The 24,521-nt window shown below is 41.4% G+C and overlaps 1 protein-coding gene across 1 annotated transcript in view; it reads right to left on the reverse strand.

Annotated features, from left to right (window-relative positions):
* The window catches only part of NCKAP5 (NCK associated protein 5), a 471,806-nt gene that overhangs the window by 160,397 nt on the left and 286,888 nt on the right, over window positions 1-24,521 (reverse strand). Inside the window, 1 exon segment of the mRNA XM_065413737.1 lies at window positions 16,361-16,510. Within this exon segment, the coding sequence (XP_065269809.1) occupies window positions 16,361-16,510 (150 nt within the window).

The following is a 24,521-nucleotide window of genomic DNA, read 5'->3' on the forward strand; positions in this document are numbered from 1 at the left end:
AATATGAAATAGTTGTTATGGAAGGTCTGCAAAATGGAAGCCTTTATATTTAGTTGTAAACAATTATATTTAGCTGTGTTGCAGACAATACAGAAAATGTAAATCTCTGTTCTCCAGGTTTTTCTGTAAATTCAGTAACTCAACACATTGTTTAGAAGAGCCTCAAGTTTAAATACAGTTTCCATTGCTTGTATACATTATAATAGGCTAAAACATTAGTAGAAAAGTAAAAATAATATTTTTAAAAGAAAATTTAGTGCACATGAAAGGAGCTGAAATCACAGCACTGAAAAATCAAGCCCCATGTCAATCTACCTTGAGTAAATATAAATAGGTAATAGCATAGGTTATCTGCCTTATCAATTAACCTTAACCTGACCTGGACAGTGTTATGTTTGTGGTAAGAGCATTTAAGTATCTGAAACCAAACCAGAAAGTGAACAAAAACTTCTATTAAAAACTATATTAATTGCATGAGTAGGCTGAACAAGGAGAATTCTGGCTTATGCCAAAATGATCTCCGAGCCTGGTGAGGGAAGGGAATGCAGTCACATGGCCACATGAGTCACCTGAACTACAACTACCCTGAGAAACTATGGCAGCATTTTGGAATTTAGATATTTTGGAATTTTAAAATTTGGCATTCAATTTATCTATCAAAATTTTAATTTAGTCAAAACCCCTCCAATTTTTCATCAAAAACAGTTTCAGCAAAAATTTTCTACCAGCCCTCAAGAGCATACCTAAGGCAGTAGTATGTGTTCCATGTCAATTCAATCCTTGACCTCTTTTCTGAGTGTAGCAATAAAGGAGCTATTTAGTACTAATTGTGCTTGATAAAGCCATTTGTGAATATGAACGTTTCTTTACCAGAAGCCAGACTGATACACTTAACTGATTGTTCAACAGTCAATCGATAACATTCAGCTATCCCACATAGATTGCATTCAGCAGTGACCTAGAGGTGAAGGAATTTACCTATTACTATTATTAACCTATTATATCCCCCAAACTCCCAACATCCCAACTGAAAATAATTGCACTCAATTTAAAACTATAAGAAAAATAAATTGAGATACTGTATACAGCGTTATTTTTTCCAGACATCAAGAAATCTGGAGATCATGCAAATGCCACTAAGTATAGACATGGTTTTCATTAAATTCCTTACGCTCCTCAGGGGAGCAAAATAACTTTAATCTGATTAAAATGTCAGTTCTTTCTAAAACAATTTTAAGTTGTAAATATTTAGGACACAGATGTATGTTTAGTTCAAACTCATTATAAGGAGTCTTCTGGGAGAAAGGAAGTGTTTTTAATGGTGTCCATATTTGGTGGTGTGCAGTTTCATTTTAACAGCGCTTGGAAAATATATTACCCTTAAATATGGTTTTATAATAGCTTTGTATTGTTAAGTACATTTTCAATGCCATCCATCACTCATTTCTTATTCCCCCCACTTTTTAATATTTAACACATTTTAAAAAGCTCTTGTAAAAGGGGTTTGTTTAATTTAAAAATCTGAAGCAAAAAAAATACATATCCATAGGTAGATGTATGTCCCCACGTCACCTTCCCCCAGGTGATGGCTATTTATGCATATTTATATTAAGAGACTGTTCCATTTGGGGGGAAGGATTGTGTGGTGGACTGTGCACCACCAGCCAGTCCCAAAGACAAGCACAATGGTTTCAGCAGTGATAGGGGAGTGCAAACCCAAGTAGTTCCTGCTGTATCCAGAGGGGAGGGGCAGGGCTATCTTCATCACCTTTAGGGAGACTAGTGTCCACACTAGACATTCTTTGCCTTTGCGTGCCAAGAGTCCTGGCAAGACTACAAAAAGGGAAGGTGCTGGATAGAAAAGATCTTATACCTTCTCCATGTCATCTTCCAGCCTTATACACTGAAATATACTTTATTAACTTTGAATGTAGCCAATGTGTTCATGTCACAGGTTCACCAGAACCAATGGACTCACAAGGAAGAACCCTATAATTTTACAGCAGTCAACTGATGCCCAGCTCAAGGTGGAGACCTCAGTTTTACATTCCACAACATAGAACAATCTTTCATTGACTCAGTCAGAAACGTGCAGAGTTAGCCAATGGCCGGACTGGGCTTTGGGTTAAGAGAGGTGTAGATCCTTCCTCTCCTGTCCTAACTTCACCTAGAACTGCCCCTGGGAGGAAGCATCCAACCCTTTTTACCTCACCTGTTGGGCTCTCATTGGCTTTTTGTCTGCTCCTAGCCTTTCTAGCCAGCAAAGAACCTATTATCATTGGTACTGCCTGCAGCTGACCCTGGGTGACCTCTCTATGCAGCTCTTGGAGATCTAAACTCACTGCTTTTTCTCCAAAAGGAAACCTTCCTTGGGCAAGGTGCACCAAGGTGGTGGGACCTCCAGTGTGGGGCAGTAAACCTTGGTATACCTCATCACAGTCCAACAGATATTTTCAGTAGTCCGGGTTCTTTCAAGTGAATATAACACCTCTATTCACATTTTTATTTACATTTTCATACTTTTAGTAATAAAATAATAATACTTTTAATACTTAGATTTCAGTAACTAAATTATCTGACATGTAGTTCTTGTAATGGTTATGTAATCCAACAGTTTTATCCATTAATTAATGTGGTGTGTGTGTGTGTGTGCGCGTGGTGGGGGAGGGATAGATTTTTAAATGGATTAGCCATAATGGTATAATTACAGTAGATTTTTTATTTGAAAAATTGCTTAAATACTGGGAAGTAAAAAGTTTATCATCATTATTACAAGCAAACAGCATTGTAGTTTGGAGAGAGCATGCCATCTTCAATCTAAGTGCAACAAACTGGTGAGTTTGCACCAATCATCTTCACCGCTCTGTGCCATATCCCCTAGCATATCCATTAGTGGAAACCAACTAAAGCAAGTTGACAGTTTTACCTATCTCAGCAGCAATATCTCCCATGATGGATCTCTTTACAAAGAGATCACAAACAGTATACTGAAAGCTTCTCAGTCATTAGGAAAGTTACGTAACAAAGTCCTGAAATCCCACAACAATAATCCTCTCAACAAAAATAAAACTTTATAATGCTCTTGTGCTCACATCTCTCCTCTATGGCTGTGAGACCTGGACACCATACAAATGGCATATCAAGCAGCTAGAGGCCTTCCATATGCGGTCTCTGCGCACCATTATGGGAATCCGCTGGCAGGACAAAATTACCAACCTGGAGGTTCTCCAAAAGTCAAATGCCATAAGCATCAAGGCCATGCTGATAAAAGCCCAACTATGCTGGGTTGGACACATCATTGGGATGCCTGAACAGCGACTCCCCAGAAAAAATTTCTATGGAGAATTGGCGCAAGGCCACTGGAACCAAGGCCACCCCAGAAAGTGCTACAAGGACAGCATCAAGGACAGCACACACTTTGGTGCAATAAAACCGGATGATCTTGAGAAGGCTGCATTAAATAGATCAGCCTGGCAACACACAACACTCAGAGTTTTCCAACCCTTTGAAGAGGACAGCAATAATCAATGGTTAGCTGCAAGAGAAAAGCGTCATACTACTGCTATAGCTACCAAGACGCTCACCAATGTCTTTGTCTGCCGGATCCGCTCACAAGCATGCGCGTCACACTTTGGACTTCAGAGTCACTCCAGAATCCACAAAAAGAGAGAGCATGAAAACGTCGTCATCGAACTGACGGACTACACACACATGTGAGTGTCCAGGAAACTGGGGAGAGAGGCTGTTTATGGATGAATCAAATTAAATGTGGTGACTGAAGGAGGACTATTTGCTGTAGATTATTTTTAGGCAATTCAGTGCTTATGTTGCAATTCTAAGTAATGGGATTAAACTTTCTTGTAGGCAACAACTGCAGATGAAGCAGTTCACTTCCAGTAAATAACAAGTTTCTTCTCCTTGTTACCAAAGGGATTTTAGACTCCTTGATGCTGGAAACCGTATACTTTCTTAGGTGAAAAAAAGTCTATCTTCTAACAAACTAAATAATGAACAAAAAATTTATTCAATACACATCATAATCCATATGGGAATATCTGTTAAAAAAAAAAAGGAAGCCCAGAATCTATAAACTGCAACATTAAAGATTAAAATGAAGTTGCTTTCTCTTTGAAATTTCAGTTCACCCAAAGGAAATAAGTGTCTTTATAAACACTGTCTCTCTCAGCTATTTGGTTATCAAATAGTCTCTCTCCATAGAGTAATAAAAGCATAATATGGGAAGTATTTGACATACTTCCTCATTTGTTTAATGGTGATGATATGGGGGAAATTACCCTTTTAATACACTGGAACATTTAGCTTATGATCCTAAGTGAACCTTCTCCCAAAAGCTCAATTTATTAAAACAAAACACATTTTCCCATGATAAATTGCAAAGAGTGAGAGGGAAAAACACTATAATTAGAATCAAGGGGAAGGCTTTTTGAGACTCTTCTCAAGTAGAAACTAGGTCTACTATAGTTCAGTTTACTGAAACTTTCATTGACTTTCACTCACCCGCGAGCAATGAGATTTTCACACATGAATTAGGCCTTTCATTGGAAAACTTCAAGATCACAATTTTATGCTATCTCAGTGGCTTGCTATTTTGGTGCAAGAAAGCAAGGCTGACAGCAGCCTACGGTCACTAATTTCCTCAGCTTGTGGAACTGATGCAAATTGCAGAATTTAGGTGCTTGAGGCAGGAGGGCTGGTTGCCTGCTACCTAGGTATGTAACAACCTGTAAGAGTCACTGATTGGTTACCAATATCTGTCTTAACTGGAAGTTATGTTGTACTTTTAATACAGAATGTGGGTTAGAGGTAGAAAAAAACAAAAATGGTGGCTTTGGGAATTAACTGACTTTCATTCAGGGACAGGGCCAAGTAATAGTATTTATTATTTAATGGCTCTACCTTCCCCAGAGGGCTAGCACCGACATCATCTACATTTCCCACAGGCAGGGCGGCTCCAACATACCTCGGATGGGCGACCTGGGCGACATGGCAGTGATCACCCACGCCTTCCGCCTCCTGACATGCCCGGACCCGACGGTGAGGAGCATTGCAGATGAAGCCGTGCGGGACGTGGTCAGGAAATGAATCGTCAGGGCCCCCTCCGAGCAGGACGTCGCCACTTACCTCAGCGGCTTCCTGGAGGCTGAGTTTGTGAGAGTGGGGGGAGACCTGTCCTCTCTCTGGTCCCGTGCCCGCAATGCCTCAAGATGCCTAGAAAAGAGGACTGGCTGCCGCAGGAAGTGGTGCGAGGAGCGCTGGGAGCTGGGAATATTGGTGCCGCACATAAAGACCCTGGACCACACCATCGTCACCCCAACCGCCAAAACGATGCTGGAAAGGACCCTGAAAGATGGCATCCGCTGCCACTATGCCGAGAACCTCAAGCGGAAGCCGGACCAGGGCAAGGTGTTTGAGATGTCCAGCAAGTGGGACGCCAGCAACCACTTCCTCCCCGGGGGCAGCTTCATCAGGTTCACCGACTGGCAGTTCATCCACCGGGCCCGACTCAACTGCATTCCCCTCAATGGAGCCGTCCGCCACGGCAACTGGGACAAGCGCTGCAGGAAGTGCAGCTATGCCAACGTGACCCTGTCCCACGTCCTGTGTGGATGCAAACACCACTACGGAGCCTGGCGGCACCGCCACAACGCCATCCAGAACTGGCTGGTGAAAGCCATCCTGCTGTCCCTGGGGAAGATCACTGTCGACTCCGCCATCCCCGGGACAGACAGCCAACTGCGATCCGACATCATCGTAACTGACGCAGAAAAGAAGAAGGTCCTCATGGTAGACGTCATGGTGCCATTTGAAAACAGGTCACCGGCCTTCCACGAGCCCCGAGCACGGAAGGCATTGAAGTACACCCCGCTGGCCAACACCCTGAGAGCCCAGAGTTACGAGCTCTAGATACACGCCCTGATCGTGGGAGCCCTGGGCACATGGGACCCCCACAATGAGCCGGTACTGAGAGCGTGCGGAGTCAGTCAACGCTAAGCCCAGCTCATGAAACAGCTCAGGAGGTCACCATCAGGAGATCCAGAGACATCTACAAGGAACACATCATGGGACACCGCCAGTACCAGGTCGAGTAACTGAGACCGCCGACCAGGGAAATAATCCACTTACTTCCCTGACGAACCGAGGGATGCACCCCACCCATGTACTTATTCTCTACACCAGTACTGACTTGGACTCTTAATACATTCCATGGGTGGCGTACCCGAGCCCACTTATCCACTGATGCTTTAAAAACTCCCACACCCCAGTCTGGATCTATGCTGGTTATGTGATATGTATGTACCTCGTGAACCTTGTAACCGATACTTGCAATCCCCCATAACCCAAGCCTGACCCCAGATGTACAGCACCTTCCCTCTCAACTTGTGTAAATTTGATTTTAAACATTCACTTTAATAAAATTTGTATTATTTGTATTACAGTAGCCCCTTGAAGCTTCAGCTTCCAACATTCTAGGCACTCTACAGACACACAGAAAGAGGCAGCTCCCGCCCTAAACAACTTACAGTCTAAGTAGACAAGACAGAAACAGGATGTATTATCATCTGTCAGAGAGCCTCAACAGGCAAATTAGTTTGTAAGTATCACACCAGTACTCCAGATGGTTAGATAAAAATCAAAGTCCCATTTTATTTATTCTTTCCTTGCCCATTTTGGAGATGAAGGGCCAGGACAACAGACAAACAAAACACATAAAAGGGCTATCAATATTAATAGCTAGAATAGCCAAGTCTAAGACAGTACTTACTAACTAGTCCCCCATCTCCTCTCTGACCTTTGTTCTCCTCTTAGCCAATATGCACCATTTTCTGTTACTTTAATGGGATAACCCACTGAACTGTAAGTCTCCATTTTCCCAATTGTGACCCTTGTGTCCCAGTGGTTCCTTGATTTGTGTTTCTGGGTCCAAATCTGTAAAATGAACCCTGAGGAAAGAAAGCCAGCAAGCCAAACTCAGGCACCCTCTCCCCAAGGTACTTGATTGCCCTCTCACATCCCCATTCTTTACAGATAAGGAATTGAAGCACCAAGAAATTAAATTGCTTGTACAAGATACAGAAGGTCTGTAGTTGAGCTGGGAACTGGACCCAGATTTCCTGAGTCTCAATCCAACCCTTAACCACAACCTCGTTCCTCTTCAAGGAAATGTGAGGACCCAGGGCCTAGTGCAGGGATCTCAAACACGCAGCCCGGGGGCCGCATGCAGCCTGTGGGGTTATTTTCTGTGGCCCGCGAGCTCCTCGCGGACCCCCCGCCCTCCCCCAGTGTTTACCTAGAGCGGCTCCGGCCCAACGTGCACTGGGGGCAGGGCAGGCTCCCTGCCTGCCTGCCCTGCCCCCATGCCGCTCCGGGAAGCGGACGGAACCTGGGGAAGGAGGGGCGCATGGCCGCGAATGGGGAACTGCGCCCAATGGGAGCTGCTGGGGGCGGTGCCTGAAGCAACAGCCACACACATCCCTGCGTCCCTCCTTCCCCAGGTTCCATCCGCTTCCCAGAGTGGCGCGGGGGCAGGGCAGGCAGGCAGGCAGGCAACCTGCCCTGCCCCCGGTGCGCGTCAGGCCGGAGCCCACCCCCCACCCCTCCTGCTCCCCACACCCCAACTCCCTGCCCTGAGCCCCCGCCACACCCCTGGGGGCAGGGAGGGGGCAGAGTTGGGGTGGGGATTTCAGGGAAGGGGTTGGAATGGGGGCAGGGAAGGGGTGGGAAGAGGCGGGGCAGGGGCGGGGCCTCATAGAAGGGGTGGAGTGGGGGTGGGGCCTAGGGCTGCGGGGGGGAGGTGTCAGTAAATGCGGCCCTCGGGCCAATGTACTAGTCCTCATGTGGCCCTCGTGGTCATTTGAGTTTGAGACCCCGGCCTAGTGCATGAAAGAAGGCCATCACACAGAAAGATTTGTGTATTTTGCAGAAACCTTTTCATAAAGTCTATGTTTACTGTTTTAAAAAAAAATTGTCTTTTTGAAAGTGCTTTCATTCAGCATCCTTTGGTTTATTCCCTCAGGCTAACACCATTTGACAGAAAGGTTGCTTTCTTCCTGACTGCTCAATCAAAAGCAAATGGTTTTTAGAGAGTTGCAATGAGAGAACTTAAAAAAAAAAAAAAAAGGCTAGAACACTTAATACAGTCAGACCTAATTATTTCATGCTGAATTCTCCACAATGCATAAATGTCTGTGTATCAGACAGATTTTAATAAGCCTTCAAAAGCTGACACAGTATTTATCACTGATTTGTTAATTTAATTTTTTAAAATCAAAATGACTATTGCTTTTAGGGCTAGATTGGGGCCAGAGTCCTGTGTAGCGTAGTCAAGGGCTGCACCATTCCAGGAGGACAGATTGGAATGCACCCTCCCAGGTGATCCCTGTATGCACAGGAAGAGTGAAAACTGCTCTATTCACATATCACCCCACCCCACCCCACCTCTCCCCACTCCACTCCACAGGCTGGTATAGAGGGGACAGAGCTATGAACTAGACTGTCCCCTGCTCCTTTTTGTGGGACTTGCTCTTTGGTCAGGGGAGGTTGTGAGAAGCAAGAAGTCCTAGGGTTCCCCAGAGCACAGGAACTGCTACTGTGGGAAGCCTTTTCTTGCTGCATAGTTGGAACAGAAACTTCTTGCTTGATGGGTAGGCCAAGCTCTCACAAGACTAAGACCTTTTTGGTATTCCTGCATGGCCAGGGAGGACATACTTGCTAAATAAAGCCTCAAAGGGCTTAAACGGAACACAGAAGTGAAATTCACAAGTAATTCAAGTGATTCAGTAGTAATACATAATGAGAATCCTTTGCTGATCTTTAGCATTTTATGTGGGGTTGTTAGCACTGTCTATTATTAAGGTTGCCTGAGACTTCCAATGATAAGACCTAGTTTTCAGTTGCTCTTCACTTTGCCAAACTTTAACTTTTTGGGCTGAAATGTGCTTTTTGTCATCCCTGTAAAATTTCACCCAAATCTGGCCAAGTTAGAAGTCCTTGGAAAAATCACAATTTGTACATGCTCAGTAAAGACTTGATAGTACTTTGCAGCTAAATTCCCCAAAAATTCCATCCACACTGGGCACAGTCCAGCTTGGGGCTAAGCAGGACTTTCCCTGCAATTGCAATTTAGGGATGCTGTGAGCCAGGGCCAGGCACCAGAACTGACAGCAGGAAGCCTCTCTCCCCTGTGCTTTCAGTAAGGCCCAGGAAGCATGGAGAAGGAAGCTGCTTTATTTGAATGTGGAGAGGGCAATAGCTGGACGTGAGGAGAGTGGGGCAAGTAGAATCAGTGAGCCAGGGAGGGTGGGGGACTGGAGGCTGTGGTAGGGAGAGGAAACTGGGACTGGGAGTTAGAGTTAGAGTAGGGGGAGACTGGGACTGGCTGGGCAAGGAGACTGGGACTGGGAGTTAGGGAAGGTAACAGGGTGCATGACTGGAACTGCCTAAGTAAAGAAATTCCGACTAAGGGTATGTCTTCACTACTGGCCGGATCGGTGGGCAGCGATCGATCCACGAGTGCTCTCCCGTCGACTCCTGTAGTCCAGCTCGGCGAGATGCACAGGCAGAGTCAACGGGGGAGTGGCAGCAGTTGACTCACCGCGGTGAAGACACCACGGTAAGTCGATCTAAGTACATCGACTTCAGCTACGTTATTCACGTAGCTGAAGTTGCGTAACTTAGATCGATTCTTCCCACTCCCCCCCAATGTAGACCAGGCCTTAGAATCAGTGAGGCAGTGGAGAAGAAGTCAGGGGTTCTGTTGAAATAAATAGTATGTGATCACGTAATTAGAGACTGTATCTTAATGCATACACACAAGGGAGTCAAATTAAGGTGGCAAAGGCCACCTTAATTCTGGCATTTCCTAACTTCTGAATGTTTGACTTTTCAACCTTTTTCACATAGTGTGTGTAATATGTAGCTATACTGGGGGTTGATCCATGTTCAAAATATACTATGTTGCACAGGTTTTCCTGACTGCCTTTAAAAAAATATATCTCCAATTACTCAAGAAAATGAAAACCAACCAAAGAGTTGCACTACTCTCCTTACATCATTAATCTTTTATCTTTTTCAGAAGTCCACATACACAATGAATTTACCAGTGGAATTACTTTTGCTTCGTAAGAGTTGTAAGGTGTTTGATCATAACTGCTGGAGTAAATTAAGCGGATTTCATGAGCAGCTAACTAAGAAGCTGATGCCACAAGGGAGTTTTGATATCCAAGAGATCACAATTTGATATGAATTCCAACGACACAGAGTGGGGTATAATGGATTTTGAACCATTTGTTATTTGTCATCTGTTTCATTTGATTAAAAATGTATGGTATTTATAGGGTTGGAAGGATTCAATTTAAATCATTAGTCGTCAGTAAACGTCAATTTCACCTGACACACAAAGCGAGGGAGAAAATGTCCACCGAAAGTAGTCAGTGAGCGCAGCCTCCCCGACACTTATCGCCTTCAAGGATCTGGTATCACAGGACCCTGCTCCCCAGCTGTCATGGCCCTGCTCACTCATTCACTGGCCGAGAATGAGGGGGGTCTGCTTACCATGGGCTGGAGCTGTTCAGCAGTGAGGTGGCTTCCCCTGTCCTTGTCATGTGCCTTGTCGGGGGTTTTTGCTCCACTCGACCTGGAATGCAGCCTCCCGCCCACAAAAAGGCCTGAGATTTTTGTTTGTTTGTTTTAGCTTCAACCTCCTACCTGTGGAAGCTTTATGGGTAAAATTCTGTAAATTAGGCTTGTTACAAATAAATAAAGCTTTAACTTTTTGAATCTCAACATCTACTGCCATTAAATAATTATTGCCTGCCCCCTTCATGCAACTGAGAAAATTAAAATAATTAAAAATAAAAATGTGCTTAAAATTCATATTATCCATCACAATTAGAAAATAATAAACATCAAATTCCGCCATGCCTAAGAGTATTTATCAGTCAGTAGGCTGGGAAAAGAATTGCTATGACTGATAAAAGATGTAAAAAGATCATCATTAAAAGGGCAAATGAGGGAATACTAAACTTTGTCAAAGGGATCATAACACCTCATCTGGGGAAAAAAAACTTTTGAGTAGGCTGACAGTAAAAACACTTTACTAAATTGCTCTGTATTGTTCACTGAGAAACCATCTATGCTAAGATGCAGTGTGGTGGTTTATTTGGCAAAGTACTCAACAGTTAATGAGAAAAATAGTGCTAAAAACAACTGCACTCTTAAAGTCATTTTCTCCCTTTTAGCAACATCTTACTTGAGAATAAAATGTATAACTGTTTTTACTCTAGAATGGATACTCTGCAACATTCAGTTCAGCATCAGTTTGTAGTAGCTTCATCATATTTGCCATTTTGGCAGCAGACCATTTGTGCAGAAACCCATTACTTGCCTCCCAGCTATTGTGGTGATGTTCAGTATTCCAAATACTATTAGCATACAAAGAATTCTCTTCCTGTTATGTAATTAGAACATAAGATTATTTTTTCCTATATGGGTAGCATAAAAATATAAGCTGAATAACCCATTGCTTCTTTGGGGCTAGGGTGTTGATAGATGGTAACTCCTCTGCTTTAGTATGCTGTTCCTCAAAGATGTTAGTATATAGCAAAACCTTTTTTTTTGCTACTAGTTCAAAGTCTTCCCTAGATTAATTATAAATATATTACCGTCTTTAGTGCGGGGAGAGCACACTCCAGCAATAGGATGATGAGGAAGGGCTGGGAAGAGAAAGGAAGGACTCTGTCTACCCTGGGAATCTCTTAGGTGTTGAAATTGTATATTTCGCTAAATATGTGAAAACTTTCTTGATGCAAATGATCTCTTCTTAAAATATGTGCTGAATTCATAAGTCAGTGTAAAATATTTGTTAAAAGAACATGTGGGGGGGGAGAGAGACAGTGATGAGGAGTATAAATCCCACACTAGAACGGAAAGACTTAAGGAGCAGTTCTGGGCCCCTGTAACTCTGCACCCCCTCCTTTCCCCAAACCTGCAGAGCATGCTCCAGCTGGAGGAAGGACTTTAAAGGGAGCCAGACAACTCAGATGGGGGAACAGGTCAGATCTACCCTGAGTTCTCCAGACCAAAGCTGCCACAAATGCCTCTGCTGGGGAGGAAGGGACTACCAGATGACTCTAGCCAGGCTGAAGGTTCAGTTACCCTTTCCCCCACCCCCCTTTGCTATATTAAGTTGGACTTTGAGACTGTGGAAGGGGGTGGATAGTAGGAAGCGGTCCAAGGAGGCAGTCTTGAGGTACACCCTGGTGCCTGACTTCGTTTGCCTCGCATAGGGCCCAGAGTAAGAGCTCAGTGGAGTGGAAAGGTCCAGGCTCCTTTCTCAAACGCCCTCGTCATACAGGGATATAACCGTCACTTCCACCCCTCCCAGAAGTAAGGAGAAGATGGAGATGCTGAAAGCCTCATGGGAAGGACCAGCCATCTGCAGGGGCCAGGAGATAAACTGAGGATCCTCTCTTGTCAGAAGGATGTGGGACCCTCTACAATTTGTTGAACGCTGCTGCCCCGAAACGGGAGATGAGCTAAATTGGTGACCCTGCTGGAGGACTGAGTTGATACACAACCAAAAGGCGGGTCAGCCCAGTTCTGGAGGAGTTGCTGACAGGAAGCACCAGAGACTGGGAGGGGGAAATTGAGGGCCCAATGACTTAACTACTAAGTGATGCCACCGGTAAGCCCAGCTCCCGGCACTACATACATACATATATATACACAGACACAAATAGCATATTTGTGAAAATATTTATATATTGAAAATATTTTTAAATCACACACACATGCTATATTTCTGCCAACTTTTTAAATAAAATTTCCACTTTGGGCCAACAATTTTGAATGGGATTTTTAGGAGGTGGTGTTATGAGTAGGGTGGTTTCCAAAGGAAGTAAGGGCTTGTCTACATTACCCGCTGGATCAACGGGCAGCGATGGATCCAGCAGGGGTCGATTTATCACATCAGACGCGATAAATCAATCGCCGAGCACTCTCCCGTCAACTCTGGTACTCCACCGGAGCTAGAGGTGCAGGCAGAGTTGAAGGGGGAGTGAAGACATCACGGTGAGTAGATTTAAGTACGTCGACTTCAGCTATGTTATTCATGAAGCTGAAGTTGCGTAACAGTGTAGACCAGAGCTAATAGAGCTAGGAAGATACACAAGGCTTGAAAAGACATTACAAGTCTGTGATACAAAATTATTTATAATCAGATGCTTTATTTTAGCTTTTATTAGTTTGATGAGACTAGGCGCATCTTGCAAATTCCCATCTCAAACTGTGTCCAAAATTATCTACTCTTATTTTACTGCCTGGTGTACATATACTTATAATCTCTATCTATTGTATTAAGCCATGATGCTATTTTAAAGTACCAATTGTATTTGAGATGAGTGTTGAGGTCCTTTATGTTCCTTATATTTGGGAATGCATCCCTATTCAGGAGAGTCCTTGAGCAAACCCAATGGAGCTTAACCACTTAAGCAAGTGCTTTCCTGAATTGACACCTTAGTCCTAATTTTCCACTATAAGTAACAAGCAGTTTTGTTTAGAACAATGTATCCTGCTCACAAAGGAAGCAGGAGATATTACTTCCACACAACCCAACTTATACACTTTACTAACAGAAATGTTATACATGTGATTCATTTAACCAAAGTAAGTATTAAGACTTAGAAAGAGAAATAACAGAGAAAAAAATTAAGTGTTTTGGATAGTTGGTGAATGGAAATACTCTCTAGCATATAAATAGTGTGCTTATTACTCATGGCAGTGTTTACATATACGGGTTTACCGTGGTTTTTAAATCACTGACTGAATGTGACATGTGTCACATTGTGCTGGGGTCCATTGCATGATAAGCTATGTCACATCTAACTATATATTAAATTACTTCTTGGTGCCTTCTTCTGATATTAATGTATGCTAATGCCAGCAATCCACTGCTTGTAGAGAGAAATATATAATGAAAATATTTTCTTGTAACATTCCCCCCCCCCAAAAAAAATACTACTGGTAAAATTATGCACTGGGCCAACAAATAATTTTTAAAAAGGAATCAGCTCCTCCAAATGGTCTTCCATTGATCAAAGGCTGGTCAAAAAATTTCCAACAAAACTGTCTCAGTGAAAAATTGAGTTTCCAACGAAATAACATTTTTCATTAAAAGAGTCTGCTTTCCGCAGAAAATTTTGCATTTTCATCTTATACACTTTGGCCAAAATTGCAAACTTTTCAGCCAAAAACATTTGGGTTTTGGCTGAAAATTTTCCGGTTCCAGTTTTTCCAAATCTATCCACAGGGGAAAAAAATTCCGAACAGCTCTGCATCAGTCACCATACAGTGGGCCGAATCCTGCTGTTAGTTACCTCCATGCAAATGTTAGTGATAGCACAATGTGGTCCTGAGAAAGGTAATATTCATGAGTTTTGTTTATAGGCATAATCTTAATGCATAACACAGCACAGATGATGGACTAACTTTACTATGTGCTTTATTAGACTTGTTAATTTTATGAATCATGTCTGATAATTGTAGTAATTTGAATACTCAAGATGAAGGAACCTGCTAATTACTTTACTGTGAATATAATGTCAAATACCCATTTTCTGTTTTTTTTAAAATACATTAATGAAATACTAAGATTAATTACTCTCAGAATACTAAAGGATGAGAACTGCTAATTGCAAATAACCGAGAAAGTATCTCTTGATTAATAAACCAAAGAGCTTTCAGCCTTTGACATAAACATTTATACCCTCCAAGAAAAAACAAGGGCAAGGATATATAACATTAAACCAACACACAATTAACAACACTTTGTTTTAATTATCTTTGGGCACAATTAATGTTGGCCCTGCAGTTCATTTTTCTTCTTTGACTGCTCATTAGACTATTTATGTAGATTAATTCTTGAAATATTGGCATTTGCTAATACATGGTTTTTTACAAGCTACTGCACAAAGCTGACATCAGTGAGGAAACCTATTAACTGACCTCCCAGAGACAGATCCTGTCTGTCTTAATGTTATGGTTTTTTTCCTTCTAGGCAGTTTGCCATAATTGATAAAAGGTTATGACTTTATTGAATGATTTCTCATCAGCTGAAAGGACATAAAGGACTGAACAGTCATGCAGATTGACTGAAAACAAGGCCAAGGGAACTCAAATTATGCATATTTGGAAAAAGAAATTTACAAGGAACCTCAAGTCACTCAACATCAATGATACAATTAAGACTAAATAAGTGCTTTTGTTTATTTCAAGTTCTATAGACCTAGGTAAAATGCATACATATTATGAAGCAACTGTTCTATGTAGGATTAGTGAGAATTAACATTTAATATGTTTATTTCAGTGATATTTGTGTGGGTCTTTAAAGGGAAAATATATTTACAGACATAATTATAAAGACCTTGTATAATTTTAGGTGAGGCCTGTGCTTTGTACTTAGATCTGAACACACCTACCACTTTTTATTTTATTTTTGTTTTACAAAATCTTCCAGGACACTAATATTGAACTTGATTTTTAATTGAATTGGAGTATAAATCAAGTGAGAATGTTAGGTGGATTATGAAGCAGAAGGAGAATTTTCCTGTTTGCTTAAACCAGAAATCTATAGGCCCAGTGACTGAATCTTTATTCCTTGTTTTTCTCAATCTCAGGCAAACCTCCTGCTGAGATCACTAGAAAGCATTTGTATACTGTACTGCTGAACCACTGTATAAGAACCTGAACAGACTACAATGAACTGAGCACTGAATAAGAACTTCAGAATTGGATTCTATGTTGGTCCAGACCTTGGTTCCGAACCTTGAGATTATTACATCATGCTTAAGTACATGCACATTGAACCCAGTGAAGTTACTCAGGTGCATGCTCCTTGGGGGGTCTGATAAGGACTGTGAGGTTTTCAACAATAAGTACTCCAAATATTGCAACTTCAGCAGCAAACACCAGAGTGAAGGAATGCCATTTTTATGATGGTTATTAAATCATGTATGCGACACACGATTTAAAAAATTAACACTTGAAACAAAGTCAGAATGACACAAGTTTTCTTATTGGATAGTGTCAACGGGTTTGATTGAGCCTATAGCTTGAAGTGAATTAAAATTATTTATGAAGTACTTTTTAAGGATATATGATCCTTGACATTAGAGACAGTAGTTCCAAGATGGAACTTTTTACTCATCCTTGATAAATGAATCATGATAAAAAATACTGTTACATGAGTCTAAGTGAACTGAGAAAGACTGGATTTATACCACATTGATTCAGTACCACTATAAGAAGTGGTATATTTTATGTGTAAAGTTATTTTATTTCTTACCTCCAGAGCTTTCAATCGTTCTAATAGCAATTTTGTCTTTTCTTTCTCTTCTTCAGTACTGCTACTTTCACTTCTTGAATCTTCATCTACTGCAATATGAATGTGTTCCATAGTTTCTTTGCATTTTCTGTCCTCTTCTGACAGTTTTTCCTAAAAAGATTAAGAATTTTTTTCATTACACACAAGAGTAGATGAAATTAATTATGTAAGAGTAAATGCCTAGGAATCTCCTTTGAGAGACAATGTGGGTGAAGTAATATCTTTTATTGGACCAACTTCAGTTGGTGAAAGAGACAGGCTTGCGACCTACAGAGAGCTCGTCTTCAGGTCTTCTCAAAAGCTACCTTTTCACAGAAGACCTGAAGAAGAGCTCTATGTAGCTCAAAAGCTTGTATCTTTCACGAAAAGAAGTTGGTCCAATAAAAGATATTAGCTCACCCACCTTGTCTCTCTAATATTCTGGGACCAACACGGCTACAACAGCATTGCAAACAACATAGGAATTTCCTTTGCACATGCAAAAAAGAGAACTTGTACCTTGTTTGTGATCACAGTACTCATGAAGATTCTGCTGAACGCATTAAGGCCTCAGTCCTTCAAAAGGGTGTGCATGGGTGAACCTTTATACCCTACCTGAATTCCCAGTGAATTTAATGGGACTCTGTGCAGGTGTAAGAGTCTGTCTTTTTGCAGGTTAGAGACCTAGTTTATCATTAACAAAACAACTTTTGCATTTTCTTTAAAAGTTGTTGCAACAAGAACTTGGCTTCCAATACAAGTGCTCTGCCACTGACATACAAAGACAGTTTACCTAGGGACAACCAACTTAATATATGGCATCCTTCTTCATCTAGCGCTTATTCATGAACTATCATTTAGTGGGCTCAGGATCTATTACTTGACTACTACTTGGATATTGATTTCAGCACAGGATATAAACTAATGTATAACTAGAGATAACCAAAGTAACAGGAAGTTTTCAAGTGTGTCTTTTGAAAATAAATGAGACTTAGGCTCCGAAGTGACATAGGCACTTTTAAAAATTTGGCTCATAATCCAGAAATTTTGCATTCAATTAACTTTACTTGATATGTGTGTTTTGGGGTTATAGCTTGTGATAGGCGGACTCATTTTTGCTTAATTTCAAGCCCCGCTGAACAGCATCATCATTATTTAGGGCTAGGTTGCCTATTACTTCTAGCCTGGAGAAAGGGTTAGCATGTAGCTGAGCTGCCCTAGGAGCAACGTAGGGAAGGAACTGTGCTTCAGTTCCTCTCCTGCTCTTCCATTCTGTTCCCGGGAAGTAGGAACTGGATACCGATCTTTACCACTAGCAGATTCCATGACCCTATCAACTTAATCTGCCCAACTGCATGGTGGAGGATGGCAGATGTAAGAGAATACTAGGAACGTGGCCCTGCTTCTCCAAATATATGTAGCAGAAATATGGACAAGCCATGGAGGAGTATGCGGGGGGGGGGGGGGGGGGGACGGACTTTTCTCCCCATCGGGCCCCTCTGCAGCCATGTAGGCAAGACCACAATTGGCACTAATTGCTTGTTGAGAGTAAATAGTGTACTCTATGATGTAAAGAAGAAACAGAGGACAAGGACTATCACCTCAAGAAATTTAAAATCTAAGGCCCCCAAAGACTTCTCCACATGTATAACTTTACACACAAATTGAGATTACTGGGATTGTTCACATGTGTTAAATGTATATGTAACACCAACAGACCCTGGTCGTCGGCAGGCGGGATCAAACCTGGGACCTCTGGATCTTAATGCATGAGCCTCTACTGCACGATCTAAAAGCCATATATATGACTATTAGCTAAGGCTGTAGAGCAGACTCATTAATCTCTCTTTCTAAGTGGTCTCGGTGCCCACCACACCCAGGAGGTATGTGGGTTACATATGCATATGCAGAAGTGTTTTGAGGATTAGCACCTAACCAGATGAATAAAATGAGGCACACATACATTTTACTGAGAGTGGAAGTATCAGTGGGTGACTCAGAAATTTTATTGTGTTTAAATGTTGTTTTTGTTAAGTGATTAAGGTTGGTGAGTTTCACAAGAGACCTGTAGAAAACACGAGTTTGAATGTTGAACTGTACTAACTCAGTAAGTTATGGATCTCATTCTACAATTAGAGACAAAGAGGATGGCAAAAATGAACTGAGAGAAACAAATCCAAAGGAAAATTATACTGAATGTGAGATATTGTGCAAAAGGAGCAAAGGAGTAAGGAAAAACAGACACACACACAATATTACTATTCATAAGACATTCATGGTGGACTCCACAAATCAATGTAGGCTCCTAACTTCTACTGAAATCAGTCACTGAAATCAATGGAAGTTAAGGTCCTAACTTCTATCTAGACACCTAAGTTGCTTTGTAGTTTCCACCCTGAACACAGACAATAAAATATACATTGTCCCTACCCTGAAGAGCTTACGATTTAATTGTGTATATGAAGCGAAGAGTGGAAGTAACAATGGTGGGGATAGGAATGGGAAATGGGAAGAAAAGAAGGACAACTATAAAAAGGTAACATGGGGATGGGTGACCTTACAAAAATCTAGATAGATATATTAAATCACTTGGATATGTAATGTGCACTTCAGGATTGTTCTGATATACATCTGCATATATGTGCACACTGTGGCAAGGCACCTTCTCGGTCTCACCAGCCTCAGCTGTTTTTAGCCTTGGCGAGACGGGCTTGGGGTAAAACAGTCCCTCTTGGCTGCACAGGGGCAGTCTGCTCCTTCTCTCAGTCAGTCTTTTAGGCTTATTTTCCTCCCTTATGGAAGGGAATGCAGCCTCCACTCCTGGTGAGGCTTGCCATCTTGCTGCTCCTCGCCTACTGGCAGCTTGACTCCCCCCCTCAACAGGGGAAGGTTTAAAAAGGTCTCAGGCAGCCCTTAGTTGGAATCAGCTGATCCTAATTGTCCTCAGGTAACTCTCTCTCAGCTGATCCTGATTGACCTGTAGTCACCCCTCCTCAGTTGATAGGGAGGAGGGCCTTTTACCCTTCTGGGACTGTTTTCGACCCTCCCCCCCCACGCAGCTGTCTGTCCTGAGTTTATCACAACACTTACAGGTATACAACATCACCGGCTCATTCACCTGCACGTCCACCAATGTTATATATGCCATCATATGCCAGCAATGCCCCTCTGCTATGTACATTGGCCAAACTGGACAGTCACTACGCAAGAGGATAAATGGACACAAGTCAGATATCAGGAATGGCAATACACAAAAACCTGTAGGAGAACACTTCAACCTCCCTGGCCACACAATAGCAGATGTAAAGGTAGCCATCTTACAGCAAAAAAACGTCAGGACCAGACTCCAAAGAGAAACTGCTGAGCTCTAGTTCATTTGCAAATTTGACACCATCAGATCAGGATTAAACAAAGACTGTGAATGGCTATTCAACTACAGAAACAGTTTCTCCTCCCTTGGTGTTCACACCTCAACTGCTAGCAGAGCACCTCACCCTCCCTGATTGAACTAACCTCGTTATCTCCATACTGATTTATACCTGCCTCTGGAAATTTCCATTACTTGCATCTGATGAAGTGGGCATTCACCCACGAAAGCTTATGCTCCAATACTTCTGTTAGTCTTAAAGGTGCCACAGGACCCCCTGTTGCTTTTTACAGATTCAGACTAACACGGCTACCCCTCTGATACTTGACTTACAGGTATTGTGTATCAGCCTATACTTTGAGAGGTGCTTTCTTATTTCTAATATATAGCACATGCTCTGTAATGATTTAATGGCTTGAACAATACATTCAAACCATTTTCCCTTTTCAAGTTGTCCTGAATCAGGAAATCCATGTAAAACTTTATCAACCAATTCAGAGAACAGTTTGTTATAATGACTCATCTTTGATGCAATGCCAGCATGAATGACTCTTTTAAAGACAAAAATACAACACAAATGAATGAAGCCTAGTAATGGAAGGACATCTTAACACCCATACAAGGGCATCCAAACTGCCAACGTCACAAGCTTGTTAAAGGAGAGTGTGTAGGAAAGCATGACCCCAGACACTTCACCACAGGGGTGGGAACAATGTGATTCCTATCAAAGTAAATTGCAGAAATCAATGACTTTATCTAATACAATGCTTAGAACAAAGAAATGACTTCTCGCTCTTCTTTGAATTACAAAATTTGATGTCCTTGGGAGACAAGGTTGCATTACCGAAAATTCACACTGTCAACTAAAATAGAAATACCTATTTGAGCATTGTTTGCTCAAAAATGATACTTCAAACAAAGATGCTTAATAATGTTACCCTATAACAATATATACATGCTAAACAGAATATAGTCAAAGATCAAATCCCATTATAAAGAAACTGGGTCTCCTGCTCCCACTGAAGTCAATGGGAATTTAGCCATTGAGTTCAATGAGAGGATTGGCCCACTGGATCAGATTCTCAAGCGGGTGTAAATCTATGTAGCTCCATTGAAGTCAATGAGGCTATACAGATTTAAAATAGTTAATGATCTGGCCTATTATCTCTAGATATACAAAATGTTCTATAAAAGACATAAGTAGTACACTGATGATGCATCTTTTGGTCTAATGTCTCAATTCCTATTGCCAATAGAGCCAACAGTTGAAGATAGACCCAGCGCAGCCTCGAAATGGTAAGAGTTCTCAAATTAATGTGAAGATATAAATCACTGAAGACACTGATCTATGAAACTTCACAATGCAACAACCTCAATGAGATTTGTCAGAAAGCTGGATTTCAGAAAGATGAACTAAGAGGGAGCAATTCAATTTCCCCTCTCCACCAATACATTGAGATGAAAACGACAAACTGACATTGGATGAAATCTTGCTGAAATTCCATTATTTTCATTATGGTGAAAAGCCACTGTCCTCCCTAGCATCCCCACCCCCAGTTCTATGAGAATATTCTCATTAACAAGGAGGCATTCACAATCATAATTATAAATAAAACAACAGTACAGTAACAATATCTATAGAGGGAAACATGAGGGACATTTTCAAAAGGCCACACTTCCTTTTTGGTATGGCACTGGAAAAGAAATCTGACCACATCTAGGAATTATACAATTTCATGAAAAACATTTGGAAAAAAATCAAGTTACTATTAAAATATTTCATTTAATTACAAAGACATTTCAAAACATTAAACAAAGAGTGAATGGTTAGAAGACACACAGTAGCAAATTCAGTTAAGAACAGCCTCAAGAGGCTCTGAAGTATCCACAGGTGACAGTAGTGTTCAGCTCCTATGAAGCCTGAGAAGAAATATGCCCAGGTTGAAAAAGAATGCCTGGCAAGGAAACAAATGCTTGATTTTCCTGCCATTGTTATTTATATTACAATAGTGCCTAATAGAACTGGGGCTCCACTGTACCAGGTGGTGTACAAACATATAGGGTGACCAGATGTCTCAATTTTATAGGGACAGCCCTGATATTTGGAGCTTTGTCTTATATAGGTGCCTATTACTCCCCACCCTGTCCCAATTTTTCATATTTGCTATCTGGTCACCCTACAAATATATGCCATGAAATGGTCCCTGCTCCATGGAGCTTAAAATCCAATTTGGGATCTTATGACCTAATTTGGCAGTTTATAACCTATGAGTCACTTGCACTGACTGGGAATCTTTTTATCTGTTAACAGAACACAATCCATTAGTGTCATTGATCAGCTGTCAGGCATTAATAAATAGAGCACTTGCCTGTCTTAACATTAAGCCGCCTGAAACATATGAAGAACCATTAACATCAGAGTACATTCCAGAATAAGAGCTGTTAGCAGTAACCTACATGCTATCAGAGTGTCTTGTGACAGAGACCTGTCTGAAACAAAAAGGTGACTTAAAGGGGGTCAAGGCTGTTTGTGTAACTGGAGTGGCTGATTTCTTTATTAGCAGTTGCTGATGATGTGACCCACTTTTGGCCCTGACTGCACTAAAAAAGTACCTGTTTTATAGCTACCCCAGTACTAGCAATGCTGTAAGTGCTAAAACAGACAGCCTCGGGTGTTTTAAACACTCAATCATGCAAATCTGCTTAAGTGGCAAAAATGCCAGAGCCCTGTCTATACTTGCTGCACCATTGTTGGCTGCTGCATGTACTACAGATACTAATTTTGCTAGCACACATGCTGAGGAAAACCAGCTTACTAGATAGATGTCTCACCTCCTCCCAACAGGCAAAATTAAGAAACACATAACAAAGAAAAAACAATACTCCATTCCTGGTACTTATTGTTTTGGCTACTAATAAGGAATCATTAGAAAAATTACACTCTCACTCACAGAAGTTGGAGCTTATCTCCATGATTATCACAGCCAGATTGTGCTTAAAATGCACTTATGTGGAATACCAGACCAGTTCCATTTTCAGACATAGTGAGGCTCCTGCAGATGCAGACCATGTCCTTATATCAGCTTCAGATGTTGGACTATGAAATGTCAGCTTCTACTTTTTTGGTTATAGTTTCTTTAATTTTTAAGTCACTGGACTTTGTTAAAAATAGATTGATCACTGATGTAAACTCATACTAAGCAGAGATCTGATGTGGGAATACTGCTTTAGAAATGCATCTAACCCAGGAATGAAACAGACAAAAAGCACATGGCATGGGATAACTTCAATGAGGCAGAAAAGTACCTCTGCTATATTATAATCATTCATACACATAGCTCCAATTAAAAAACAAACAAACAAACCTCCATGCCATATTTATCAATGCATAGTCAGCAAAAGTGTATATATTGTAAAGTAACATTAATACTAGCTCCTAGTGGGTATCTGCCCCCAATGAGTTAAACTGCAAACTTCTTCTCTGGAAGCTATCAAAATGCACGGAGATGCCTCTGAGGCTTCCTTAGGTTCAACTCTCCTTGAGCCTTCTCTGCTATTCTAAATGCATAAACTTGACCTCAGTACTCTCTACATTTCAATTTACAAAACAATATACAAGATAACTGATGGAATAATAAATTCTGAAAGTTGTTTCTTGCAATGTCGCTATACAGTCTTGATATATTCCTATACAAAGTACATTAAATGCTATTTTCTCTGCAGACCTCCTAGTGTTCAGCACTATCCCTCATCATGAGTGCGTGACATGGAAGAAGAATGTTCAGGCTGCAGATATGGATAGTGAATGTACATGGAGTTTCTTCACAGGAAGTCTTCATGCTGCCATAAGACAGACAATCCAGGGCTGTGCACAACTCACTCAAGTAATTTGACTAGACAAGTTGAAAAAAGGCAGCAAATGCTCCCAATGATATTTGCTTAGAAATTACAACAAGCTTGAGGATTCAACAATCTCATCTCATTCTCAGTGGCATCCAATTTTTCCCCAGGACCTTATTGTCCTAATCATAGGATGAGATTCTTTCATCCTAGCTTGCTACAACACTTTCTAGCTCAGTCACTCTTAAATCTGCCTTTTGAATTTTAATAGCAACCTCATGTATTTTTTGTTATCTATTACACCCAACAGGACCTGAAGTGAATCAAGGCATTTATATACTAAGTCCAACCCTCATGACAGTGAGGATCTGGTGAATTAAAGCAGTACCTCCATTGAGATGGCTTTTTAGAGGGGCAGATGATGAGGTCCTAGTGACATTAACTTTTCTGCTCTCTAAGTGGAATTTTTTTAGACTCTCTTTATTTGTTAATGGGAATCCTTTCAAGCTGTTAAGGTCTGTGATCCAGGTCTGGACAGCTTACTGTACTAAGCAAAAGTAACTAAGCAATCAATTTAGAATGCAAAATAAGTATAACAAGAGAAAACGAGAGGTCCAGTATAAATTAACTATCAGCTTTGAAACCAACACATGCCTCCTATAGGTTTCAGAGTGGTAGACACGTTAGTCTGTATCAGCAAAAACAAGGAGTCCTTGTGGCACCTTAGAGACTAACAAATTTATTTGGGCATAAGCTTTTGTGGGCTAAAACCCACTTCATCAGATACATGGAGCGGAAAATACAATAGGCAGGTATAAATACACAACACATGAAAAGATGGGAGTTGCCTTACCAAGTGGGGGGTCAATGCTAACGAGTCAATTCAATTAAGGTGGAAGTGGCCTATTCTCAACAGTTGACAAGAAGGGGTGAATA

The sequence above is a fragment of the Emys orbicularis genome, chromosome 11 (genome assembly GCF_028017835.1).
Source record: "Emys orbicularis isolate rEmyOrb1 chromosome 11, rEmyOrb1.hap1, whole genome shotgun sequence".
Taxonomy (NCBI): domain Eukaryota; kingdom Metazoa; phylum Chordata; order Testudines; family Emydidae; genus Emys; species Emys orbicularis.